General features: G+C 29.2%; 3 protein-coding genes across 6 annotated transcripts; 1 reads left to right on the top strand and 2 right to left on the bottom strand.

The window, feature by feature from the left end:
- Positions 1–252: 252 nt before the first annotated feature.
- Eas (ethanolamine kinase 1) lies at positions 253–3,463 on the bottom strand. Of its 4 annotated transcripts, none has more exons than XM_070655341.1 (7): positions 3,018–3,463; positions 2,397–2,528; positions 1,932–2,069; positions 1,596–1,861; positions 1,290–1,516; positions 973–1,195; positions 253–764 (listed from the first exon to the last, which is right to left on the bottom strand). In XM_070655341.1, the coding sequence occupies exons 2-7, from the start codon at positions 2,514–2,516 to the stop codon at positions 686–688; spliced, it is 1,053 nt and encodes a 350-aa protein (XP_070511442.1). In that variant the 5' UTR covers positions 2,517–2,528; positions 3,018–3,463; the 3' UTR covers positions 253–685. The 4 variants fall into 4 exon arrangements, with proteins under 4 accessions (XP_070511442.1, XP_070511443.1, XP_070511441.1 ...); XM_070655342.1 differs by having other exon boundaries at positions 3,077–3,463; XM_070655340.1 differs by lacking the exon at positions 3,018–3,463 and adding an exon at positions 2,890–2,990.
- Positions 3,464–3,495: 32 nt separating this feature from the next.
- LOC139101864 (succinate dehydrogenase assembly factor 2, mitochondrial) lies at positions 3,496–4,496 on the top strand. The gene is made up of 3 exons (XM_070655343.1): positions 3,496–3,636; positions 3,717–3,868; positions 4,080–4,496. Exons 1-3 carry the CDS (start codon positions 3,604–3,606, stop codon positions 4,348–4,350), a joined length of 456 nt encoding a protein of 151 aa, XP_070511444.1. The 5' UTR covers positions 3,496–3,603; the 3' UTR covers positions 4,351–4,496.
- Positions 4,497–4,529: 33 nt separating this feature from the next.
- On the bottom strand, positions 4,530–11,012 carry Blm (Bloom syndrome helicase). Its single transcript, XM_070655316.1, has 17 exons — positions 10,825–11,012; positions 10,529–10,679; positions 10,192–10,304; positions 9,926–10,049; positions 9,131–9,796; positions 8,270–9,014; positions 8,097–8,198; positions 7,837–8,009; positions 7,496–7,717; positions 7,051–7,412; positions 6,704–6,962; positions 6,249–6,632; positions 6,004–6,157; positions 5,739–5,926; positions 5,224–5,548; positions 4,983–5,154; positions 4,530–4,845 (listed from the first exon to the last, which is right to left on the bottom strand). The coding sequence occupies exons 3-17, from the start codon at positions 10,287–10,289 to the stop codon at positions 4,704–4,706; spliced, it is 4,116 nt and encodes a 1,371-aa protein (XP_070511417.1). The 5' UTR covers positions 10,290–10,304; positions 10,529–10,679; positions 10,825–11,012; the 3' UTR covers positions 4,530–4,703.
- Between the last annotated feature and the right edge of the window lie 49 nt (positions 11,013–11,061).

Here is an 11,061-nt window from a genome sequence, read left to right as displayed (position 1 = left end):
ACACCGACGGATTAGATTTCATATTTCACATATCTTATCTAGAATAATACGCACTTTATTCTCAGTAGATATATGGCCGATTAATTATTAAGACATGCCACTGAATTTCTACAGTGATATACGTATGAAATAATAATTGCCGAGTTATACCACTGAATCCATTCATAAAATAGTCACAAACAAATCTGCTACGAGACGCTACTCTACCTTTGAATCGAGTTCTACATTGCCGGTAAGAAATTTAATAATATATCTCTATAATTATAGAATTTTTATTTGAATTAATTAAATGACACTACATTAAGTTCTAAAAATATATATATCTATATATATATTTTTTAACTACCAAAGACAACATAAGAATTTTACATTTTACATCTTAATTTTAAAGGTATTCTATTTCAAATAATTCATATATCTCTGTTTCATTATACACATTAATGTACAATTTCAAAATGCACTCACACGTATGGTGTGTGCACTATCAGCATCAATAAAATAATTTACATTTGGTCCTAATTATCATTATTTTGTGCATAAATAAATTTATACAATTGTAACAATAATGTACATATGATGCATATCGTTAGAAAAATATATATACACATAAAATATTTCAACAAAAACAAATATTAAATAAATGCTACATTATCGAGATAAACTTTTTTCAATATATACCGTTGTTTTATTCGTCATAATTTGATTTTAGCTTAGAGATTTCTTCCTTCCATTTAAAATATTCATTAAAACGTATCGAAGCATATCTGAAAAGTTACACGAAAATTCCTTGTAGTAATTATTAAAACAATTTTTTTTTTCTAATTATTTTGTCGTACAAAAAATGAAAATTTATTATCTCTTTCAAATGTGTCAATATGCGCATGTACGCAAAATTATTATCTCAGTTATTACTATACACTACCATCAAATTTGATACAATTTTAAACATTTTTCTCATTATGAAATACTTACGTCAAAAAATCAAAATCAATATGAGAATGTTCGCTCTGAATGAGAGCCCAAATCGCCCAAAGGAAATGCGGCAAGGGAGTAAACTTAGTTACTTGCCAGTATAATTTATCAATATCATTTTCAGGTACCGTAGTCGTCATATTGTACACTTGCAAATATTCTTTTAACCACATCTTTTGAAAACTTTCACTCGGATACAAAGAATAATCCGGCTCGTCAAAACCTTAAACGGGGCACATTAAAAATTTTATTTACGTTTATTTAAAATAAGTTTTCTAAAATACTTTCGAGACGATTAATGAATTAGACATAATTACCAGCAAATTCTGTAAAATGATTAGCTATATCAAACGCCTGATAGTTGAACGCAGTATATTCGTAGTCAATAAAAACGACACTTTCTTGTTTTGAATTGTACAATACATTTCCTAGTAAGAGATCATTGTGAGCAAACACCACGGGACTGTTCACTTTAGAAAGTGTACTTTTCAGCATCTGGTATTCTTTTTCTAATATTGCATACGAAGGTATCAACATTTCAAACCTTAAAATAAAAGCTATTACAAAAACTAAATCATTCGATTAGATCGTAGTATTCAGGAGAAAATATAATAAATGCTTACTTTGCTTGCTTTAAAGAATCAGAAAATCTTTTAGGCATAATTTGCATAAATTTTTTAAGTTTTTCCCAAATAAAGGCCTCTTTTAAAACAGATTTGTTTTCAAATTTAAGATCGTGCATTTCAGCCATACGTTTCGCAATTAATGGGTATATTTTCGGATCTCTAACTGTTTCCGTCGTCAAAGTTTCACCTTCCAGGAATTCATAGGCAAATCCATTGTTAAATGTAGCATAAATGCAATGAGTATAGCCAGCCTTGTTTAATATCTACACAGAAAATTTACACTACAGATTATGTGTTACCGTTTATGTGTTATAAAACGTATAAGATTTTTACCCGGATGTTATTTATTTCGCTTTTTCTATCGATTAATAAATCTGAATTATTGCCGTAAATTCTGATCAAAACCATATCTGTATAATGTCCTGAGCACCATACTCCTATCAACTTATTCGTTCTTCCATCAGTAAATACCTAAAATTAAAAAAAAATATATTCTTATTGTGCTAATTAATTATTAAATCAAAATAATATTAATTTCTATCTAGAAATTTTTATTATCTTATCAATATTATATATAAAAAAGTAACAAAAAGTTAAATAAATTATATATATTGATGATATAATATTTTTTTGGAGAAATATTTAAAAAGAACTTAAAATTGTACTGCTATTAATAGAAACAGACGTAAATAAAGCTTATCTAGTTAGTAGATAATTCTTATGAATTGATAAAAGTCCTATAAATAGTCAACTGACCTACTTCTTAAGAATTAAAAATTTGATTTTGAATTACATTACCTTAAAATGCAGTTGCTGTAAAGCCCAGGAAGGTTTAATTCTTTTGATAATATCTTTAACGCCGACAATAACTTCATTTTCATCTATTGTAATATTAAGATGTTCCTCACATGTACTCATAGCTCAATGCCACTATTTTATGGAATAATAAGTTTTCTATTTTAGATCACTTGAATATTTGAGGTAAAGTATAGGAAAAGAATTTAAATATTTTTTTAGAGAAAATACTATTTGCAAAAAAAAAAAAAAAAGAACTAATTACACAGCATGACAGTTTTATCAATTTTGTGTAGAATATAATTATCTATTATACCCTATTTAATTTCTATACAAAAATAAGTATAGTTTAAAAATATTGTATGCAAATTTCACAGCTGTTACAGAGTAACTGACGGTACGTCGATGAATGACCGCAAGTTGAAGAGGATATTCGATATATACATACACACACATACATGTATATTTATAAGCGATAACTTAAATAGGTACATACTGATAAGCTAGGGTAACGTATAATTAATTGGCGAGAATTGAGAGATCCGAGCAATGTATATATCGAATGATAAGGTAAATTCAAGTGCTTTGAGAGTTGACGGTCTATAATAATTGCAATTTACTTACAATTTTACAATACATACTTGTTGTGCGCATTGATTTGCAAACGTGCGGAATGTACATACGTGATTCCGTGTTGTCGAATGGGCTTTGAAAAGATCGTTCTCGCACAAAATGCATCAATCTATTTTATATCGTGTGTACTTGTACTGTATTCTTTCTCTCCCTCATAAAATTACAATTAAAACTCTTCGCACTGGGCCACAATTATGAGGTTATCCCACGTAAATGCTTGAAATTATTTACAATTATCGATACGTTACGGATATGCGCACATTCCGTAAACGCCGTAAAGTAACGTCATCGTTCGTCGAAATTCGCGTACTCTTTCAATTATGACGCGTTACATGTTTCTAATTTAATAATCAAGCACAACGATCAAATTCATATATTTCGACGTTATTCGATTATTATTTTTTTTTTTTTTCTCTGTTAACTTGATTGTAGAGCCATCTCTAAATTTTTGGCCAAATAGCCGAGTGAAATCTCGTGTGTGATCTCGTGTCGGTTAGGCCGTCTAGGACTGATGACGACGAATTTTATTGCGAGGTTCTATGCTCGACGAGTTATTCAATCAAATCAAAGCTGAACGATGAATGTTGCGTGTAATCGTGTCACGTCCCGCGTAAGTTTGATACGTTCGATTTCAAGCGCGTTGATAAGGCACGCAATTGAATATGTAATGACGCAAAAATAATGCTTTAGGTTGGATCGCTCGTACTTACAAGAGCTGTATCAATGAGTTGCTGCAGGCTGAAAGATGATTTTCAAGATTTAATTCATCCGAAAGGCCGGGAGCCCGGCATTCCGCTTTACGTCGAACGCGAAGGAGAAAATGCAAATCTCAAAAGAGCACGGTATTATTTTGAAACAATTTCAGCGGCAGTTTAAAGGGGCATAGCTCTTTCGCAGTTTACATTGGATCCATGTATCTTTTACATTCGTCATTTTTGACGATATTAATTTAATTTAATTGCTGCTTAATTAAAGCCATACTTTAATGCCACAAACAATACGATTTTTTTAATGCTCCTATGTTAAAATTTATTTTATTGATTGCCATTTTAGATTGACGTACCAGTCTCGTAAACGAGGGATGTTAGAAAACGGTCTACTTCTCAGCACCTTTGCAAAAAAGTACTTGAATACATTTGACGACAATCAATTACGATTGTACGATAAGCTTATAAATTTGCCGTCCAACGATTGGGACATATTCTATTGGGCAACTGGCGTTAAACCAACACCACCTGAATTTGATAACGAAGTGATGAATTTATTAAAAAAGCATGTTCAAAATGATGATCGGCAAGCTAGGATAATGCAACCAGATTTGTAAATATTATATTACGTAGTAAATAGTATTAAAGGAATTTTTAATATAATGTTTAGGCTCTGATATAACCTTGTTAATAATTATACATCGTTATATATAAAATAGTAAAAACTACAAAGTAATAAAAAATTCTTTAAAAAAAAAAAAAAGCATAATATAACAATGTTCAACATTTGTTCAAAAATATGGTAAAAACTTTATTTAATATACATGTCTGGTGATTACTTCGAATCCAAACGACATAACTAATAAAATGACTAAAACGTCATATTGAAAATTTTAGTGATGTGTACAAGTATTGTGTAATATATTGTCGTAAATGCTATAAATAATTTATAATAAACAAAAAAAATCAATTAAGCAATATTCATATATCTACTCGGGTTTGTAAGATATTGTTTTGTTTGACTGAAGTTTACAAGTCCTACTTCTTTTGTCGCGTTACGTTTGGTTGGAGCTTTTGATGAACTCTTTGACGAACCTCTTCCTCTCCATGCACTGTAAACGAACAAAAAAAAAAATGAAATATTAATTTACGTGCGTATACGCGCGCACATTTTAACAAGTAATGTATATGTGTAATTAATACAAGTATGTGTGTAATTAAGTATATGTAAATTCGACATTTTTTTTACCTCGAACCACCACGTTTATATCTTTTAGTAGTGGTAGTATTAGATTTATTACGATATCTTCGTTTTGTGCCACGGTTGCTAGAACTACTGGTACAAGAGTAGTTGGAAACACTGTCATCCCAAATATCATCAGTGTCGCTTTTCTGCTGTTCGTCATTTTCATTTAACAATACTAAAATAGTGGAATAATTAATATTTAAAAAAAATTTGTAATGCTACATTACATACACGCGTATCATACCGATTTTTTCCGCTGCATATTTTTGTGTAACAGTTAAAAGAAGTGTGCCATATTTAACAAAATTAGCTTTAGTGACATGTGGTATTTGTAACATTTCTTCTTCACTTTCTGGTAAACGTTGGCTCATAGCTCTTACAGCTACCATATTCATAATGGAAGAAGCCGAAACGTCTAAAGTAGTAGCGATTTCTCTTATTATATTCATCAACTCGGCGTAGCAACGGTCTTGCAATTCTTTTACAATGCCATCAACTTTTTTCGTAACCGTTGAAACTGTAGCTTCACCACTTGTAGGTTTATTTGATTGTCTCATTGGGAGTTGAACCTATTCAGGATAAAATAAATCAGTAAATTAAAATATCTATACAGGCTTCTATTCACGAACACATGACGCAATATGAATATTTTACATTTTGGATAGCCCCTTAAGGAACATATAAAAAATTAATAAATAATACTGATAAAAATAAAATAAAATAATTTTTTTTTTAATAATAAATACGAAAAGTATTTACCTTTACATCTTTTTTTGTCATAATTTCGCTTGCTTTTGGTCCAATTTTTACGTAGGCGCAAGCAATTTCATTGTTAATATACATATCTTCTTGTAAATATTCTTGCAATACCATATAGTGCAAAAGACGTTCTATATCACTTTTAGCCCACGATTTACCGCGACCATATAAAAAATGAGTTGTAAGACCTATCAATTATTAAATTGTATTAATATATCTACTAATTCAGTTCTTTCTTACTATTATATACATAACAAGAATAAACCTGCGTCTCTAATCTTTTTCAGATCACTGCCCTTGAAAATCTCTGTTAAGAATACTAGCGTAAGATTGCAATTCTTTCTTCTATTGTTAATATCTCGAACAGCTTTTATAACATCTTTTACATCTTGAGTAACGTCCAACATTTGGATCTCACCCTAAAAATGTTATATTGATAATTAGTAATAATTTCATTTAAATAATCATATTTTTGGCGTAACAGTTTTTTATCAAATTTATATAACATACCTTGGATCTGCAGTTATCACATGCAGTGATTTTATTCGAGATACATTGCTGCCTATCAAATATTTCTCCAAAATAATTCAATTGCAGTGATCTACGACAATCTGTAGTATTTTCACAGAATGCTACCATTTTAAACAAATTATCCATATGGGTACCGATAACTTGGGCATTTGAATTATCTAATTGAATCATTTTTCTAATTCTATGCATGTCTCCATAGTGATAAAATAAAATACAATCTGCTACTTCGCCATCTCTTCCAGCGCGACCACTTTCTTGATAATAGCCTTCTATAGATTTTGGTAAGGCTGCGTGTATCACAAACCGCACGTTTGGCTTGTCAATGCCCATTCCGAAAGCTATAGTTGCGCATATAACATGTACCTGAAAAATAAATATGTGTGAGTATGATATAATTTTAAATTACAATACGGTGGACGTTATAACAAATATACCTCATCGGCAATCCATTTTCCTTGACAATTGCTTCTTTGAACGTCCGTAAGTCCTGCATGATAACTCGATGCTTTAATACAATTTTTCTTCATATGAGCAGCGAAATCGTCACAGTCTTTGCGAGATAGACAATATACAATACCGCAAGCATTTTTAAATTTGGTCTTTATCATAGCTACAACTTCATCAGAACAGCTTTTTCTCTTTTTTGATATGATACTGTATCTCAAATTAGGTCTATTGAAACTTGACATAAACCTGAAAAAGGTAATTATTAATATTTCAAATTTAGAATATTAAAACTTGAACATATAAAATTTATATAATTTGTATGTGTTAAACGTACCACTTCGGTTTCGTCATAACCAATTGATGTAAGATATCTGTTCTAACGCGTGGTGTTGCCGTTGCAGTTAAAGCCATTATTGGCACTTTCGGGAAATTGTCTCTGAGATATCTCAATTTTTTATAATCTGGTCTAAAATCGTGACCCCATTGGCTAACGCAGTGTGCTTCGTCGATAACAAATCTTGTTAATAATTCTCTCTCATACAAAGCAGTCAATATGCTACAGAATTTTTGCGAGGCGGAGATTTTTTCCGGTGTTACGTATAATATTTTGAGAGCAGGTTCTTTTTTCGACAGTTCTCTATATATTGCTGTTGCTTGATTGTCTGTTATAGAGCCGGATAAATGAGCTGCGGGAATCTGCAAATTAAAAATCAAAATACGTGTGCATACTTTATATTATTTCTCATTATATGTGTTTAATATATAACATTTTTTCTTACATCAAGAGAAGTAAGTTTTTGAACTTGGTCCAGAATAAGACTCTTCAATGGTGAAATAACAATTGTTAATCCAATACTTAAAAGAGCAGGTAATTGATAACAAAGAGACTTTCCACCTCCAGTCGGCATTAAAATGAAGCAATCAAATCCCAAAAGTGTTGCGTTAATCGCTTGTAGTTGATTTGGCCTGAAAGTATATAAACCAAATTTCTGCCGAAATATCTAAAACAAAAAAAATATAATTAGTGTTAAATAATTTATTTTTGCTATTGATTTCACATACAATTCCAAAGTTTATTAATTTTTGTCTAATAAATAAAAATTAACAATATTTTATATACCTTTAACATTTCTTGCGAATGTGTATATGTTAATCCATCAAATTCTCCACTAACACCATCATTCTTGTAATTACCAGTAAATTTTCCATCTTCTATATTGTTTTTCTCTGTTTTGGATTTTGCAATATTATTATCATGTTTTTTACTTTGTTCCATGTCACTTTCTGACCAATCTACAACAATTAAAATGAGCATTATTTATTACATCATCAGGATAAATATACAAATAACATAAAACATTTAACATGTACAATTCTTACCTATAAAATCGTCATTCATATCTACATTACAATCTTCTAAAGCTGGAAAATGTTCCAACTCTTGTGTTAAAGTTTCAACACTTGTAAATTCTTGACATATATCTATAAAATATTTTCTCATTAAAAACAATAAATACAAACAGTTTAAGATTAATAATTATTACTTGTCATACTTTTATTTGTATTAATTTTGCTCTTTGGACTGTCCAAGATGACATTTTTATGCATAAACATTTTTTTTTCATTACTTGGTGGTGTTTTAATACTATCGTCAAAAGTATTTTTTATAAGCATACAATCGGATTCCACTGAAGAATTTATTGTCTTGGACAATTGTTGGTCTTTTTTCCACATTTCTGCTATTGTTTTAGAAACTTCACTGCCTAATACCGTTTTAACAGGTCTTTTTAATTGGAAAGTGCTTTTTTTATTTGGAGTTGTGCTTTCAAGTGATTTAATAGGTGTTGATGTAGACTCCATAATATTACAGTGTTCTTTAACATCGCTAAACGACTTTGCTAAATTTGTTAAATCATTAGAAAAATTTGTCGTTTTGGATACAAGGATACACGATGCATCAAAGTTATCACAGTCATTTATTGAGTGAGATTCAGACACGCATAAATTTGGTGTTTTAATTGAATTTGACAACACAGATTTAAGTGTCTCTGGAGATTCTAATTCATTCTGTTCATCTTCTTTTTGTAACTTTGTTAACCTTGTTTGTACTAAACGCAATTTAGCTTTTATATGTCGGTGCAGATTTTGCAATTTTCTAAAAGAGTCTGGATCAAATTTTGGAAAATGTTCCAGTATTGGCAATGGAATTGATTCAAGTGCAATACAAAATTTATCAAGAGTTTCGATTTGAAGTTCCTTTAAATCTTCGCGTCTTTCAACCAACTTGTTTTTAGTAATCTAAAAAAAAAAAAAAACAAGTAGATAAAGATTGCAAAAATTAAAAAAATGGTAAACAGTTTAAATTTAAACATTTTATATATGCACAATATATGAATGTATAAAATAAAACTTACCGGTACCGTAGACATTACTGGTTTCTGTTGAACAAGTTCAATCCATGAACCTAATTCTTTATTTAGACCTAAATCTTTTAGATTCAGTTTAAAATCAGGACCAACCCAATTTTTTCTCAATAATTCTTTGTTGTTAAGTTTTGGACTAGAGATATCAATATCAGAATCTGAAGATATATTTGTAGCTTGTTTATTGGACATTACATTGTGTTTTTTAGGAGTCCTTAAATTTTCTATGTTTTTAGATGTCGTATCATTGTCATCATTAAACATTTCTTTATTTTCCTCTTTAACTTTAATTTCCTCTAGTAACATTGTACTACTAGAAGGGAGTTCATTGTTGTATTTAGCATAATTAGTTTTTGACACAGTAAATTGCTTTTTTTCATTTTCTTCTATTTCCATTCTGCTTGAATACTGATTTAACTTTAAATTCAAGCATTTTTTAACATTTTTCTTATCTTCCTCACTGTCAGAAGACTCTGAAATAACACAAGTTTTCGTGGAATCACTTTTCTTTTGTGATAAATTTAAATATTTAGATTCTTTCTGAATTTTCACTTTTATTTTAGATGGACTTTTAACACAATATGATTCCTTTGAGTGGACTAAATTTAAGCCTGTTTTATCTGGACTTCTGAACGAATCTGAACTGTCTGAATTATCCTGTAATTAAAAATATTGAAATCATACAAATTTTGTAAATAAAAAGTTATGTTTTATAAATTACAATTCTTGTATGTGTATTAATTGAAAATAATATTACATTATTTTATCAAGGAAAATTAATCTTACTAGTTCTATTATTGTATCTATTGTTATAGAGTCTGCCATCTTCCTTTGTTTATTAAAACATGATTTATTCATTACTTCATTATTTAAATCAGTTTTCTCTTCTATCTCCAATGACTTTGATGTGCTAAAAAAATTATTATGCATTTACTCCTTAATTTAGTTTAAAAAAATAACATGAAATACAAATATATGACATATTATTATATATAAAGTTGATGCCAATCAATTCTTAAATATTTTTAGAAAATAATTAGATATTTTCTTACCTAGCTTGCTGAATGTTATTTTTATTTGTCTTTGCCAAAAATCCTATTAGTGTAGATTGACTACTACTTTTTTGACCAAGTATCTTTTTTGACATCATTAGCCATGAGTTTTACTGATAAATGCAAGGTGATTATTAAACAAATCTGACTCATATAAATAATTTGTTAAATTATAACTATTATTAGAAATTACATTTTTAGCTAATTAATTATTATAATAAATTATAAGCTAAAATAATATGTCTCTCAGTGTAATCAATATTTGAAAGACATAATCACACATTTGTAGTAAAAATAAATTATATGGCTATAAAAAAACTATGCAATATAAATATACCACTATGCACAGGATTGAAGTATGCGATACATTCTTGTCTTTCTATATTTTCTTTTTTTTTGCGGATATTAATTCTTCAGATGAGAGCAGGCTAAAACAGGCCAGCCTTTCTTACAGTATTCAATTTTTTTAACTTTTAAACAACTTGTACCTGAAATTTAAATATGACTTTTAAGTTGAACTAATCTTTCTTGGATTAGTGCTTCGAATTAATATTTCTATCCATATCACAATCAAATAAACTTATTTTTTAAATTTGGAACACGAAAATTCAGTTCAGTTAGGTTAGAACTTACGTTTACATTCGACAGCTACTACGATAGTATGTTCTACATTACACAAAATTAAATATATAACAAATGACGTCGAATTACACGATAAAGTTTGATGCACTTATTATTAATTAAAATTGATAATTGTGATAGTGTCAATGTACGTTTTGTATGATTGCATAATGAAAACAGACCACAATGACTTTACCGCCAAACTGCTCGTTATACTGTGCAACACAGAGAGCCCAACTCGGAATAGCG

This window comes from Cardiocondyla obscurior, linkage group LG04, assembly GCF_019399895.1.
Source record: "Cardiocondyla obscurior isolate alpha-2009 linkage group LG04, Cobs3.1, whole genome shotgun sequence".
In the NCBI taxonomy this organism is placed as follows: domain Eukaryota; kingdom Metazoa; phylum Arthropoda; class Insecta; order Hymenoptera; family Formicidae; genus Cardiocondyla; species Cardiocondyla obscurior.
Note: the sequence above shows the minus strand (reverse complement) of the source record. Positions and strands in the feature narration are given on the sequence as shown.

Bases quoted from the DNA above. Each gene is read 5' to 3' on its own strand.
- Eas (XM_070655341.1), bottom strand. From the start codon at position 2,516: ATGAGTACATGTGAGGAACATCTTAATATTACAATAGATGAAAATGAA. The intron at 2,070-2,396 runs GTAATGTAATTC...TTTTAATTTTAG, and splicing joins TACAGCAACTGCATTTTAAG to GTATTTACTGATGGAAGAAC. The intron at 1,517-1,595 runs GTAAGCATTTAT...TTTTATTTTAAG, and splicing joins GATTCTTTAAAGCAAGCAAA to GTTTGAAATGTTGATACCTT.
- LOC139101864 (XM_070655343.1), top strand. From the start codon at position 3,604: ATGAATGTTGCGTGTAATCGTGTCACGTCCCGC. The intron at 3,637-3,716 runs GTAAGTTTGATA...ATAATGCTTTAG, and splicing joins GTAATCGTGTCACGTCCCGC to GTTGGATCGCTCGTACTTAC. The intron at 3,869-4,079 runs GTATTATTTTGA...TTGCCATTTTAG, and splicing joins GCAAATCTCAAAAGAGCACG to ATTGACGTACCAGTCTCGTA.
- Blm (XM_070655316.1), bottom strand. From the start codon at position 10,289: ATGATGTCAAAAAAGATACTTGGTCAAAAAAGTAGTAGTCAATCTACA. The intron at 7,718-7,836 runs GTATATAAAATA...TTTTTGTTTTAG, and splicing joins ATTCGCAAGAAATGTTAAAG to ATATTTCGGCAGAAATTTGG. The intron at 5,927-6,003 runs GTTTATTCTTGT...AATAATTGATAG, and splicing joins GAAAAAGATTAGAGACGCAG to GTCTTACAACTCATTTTTTA.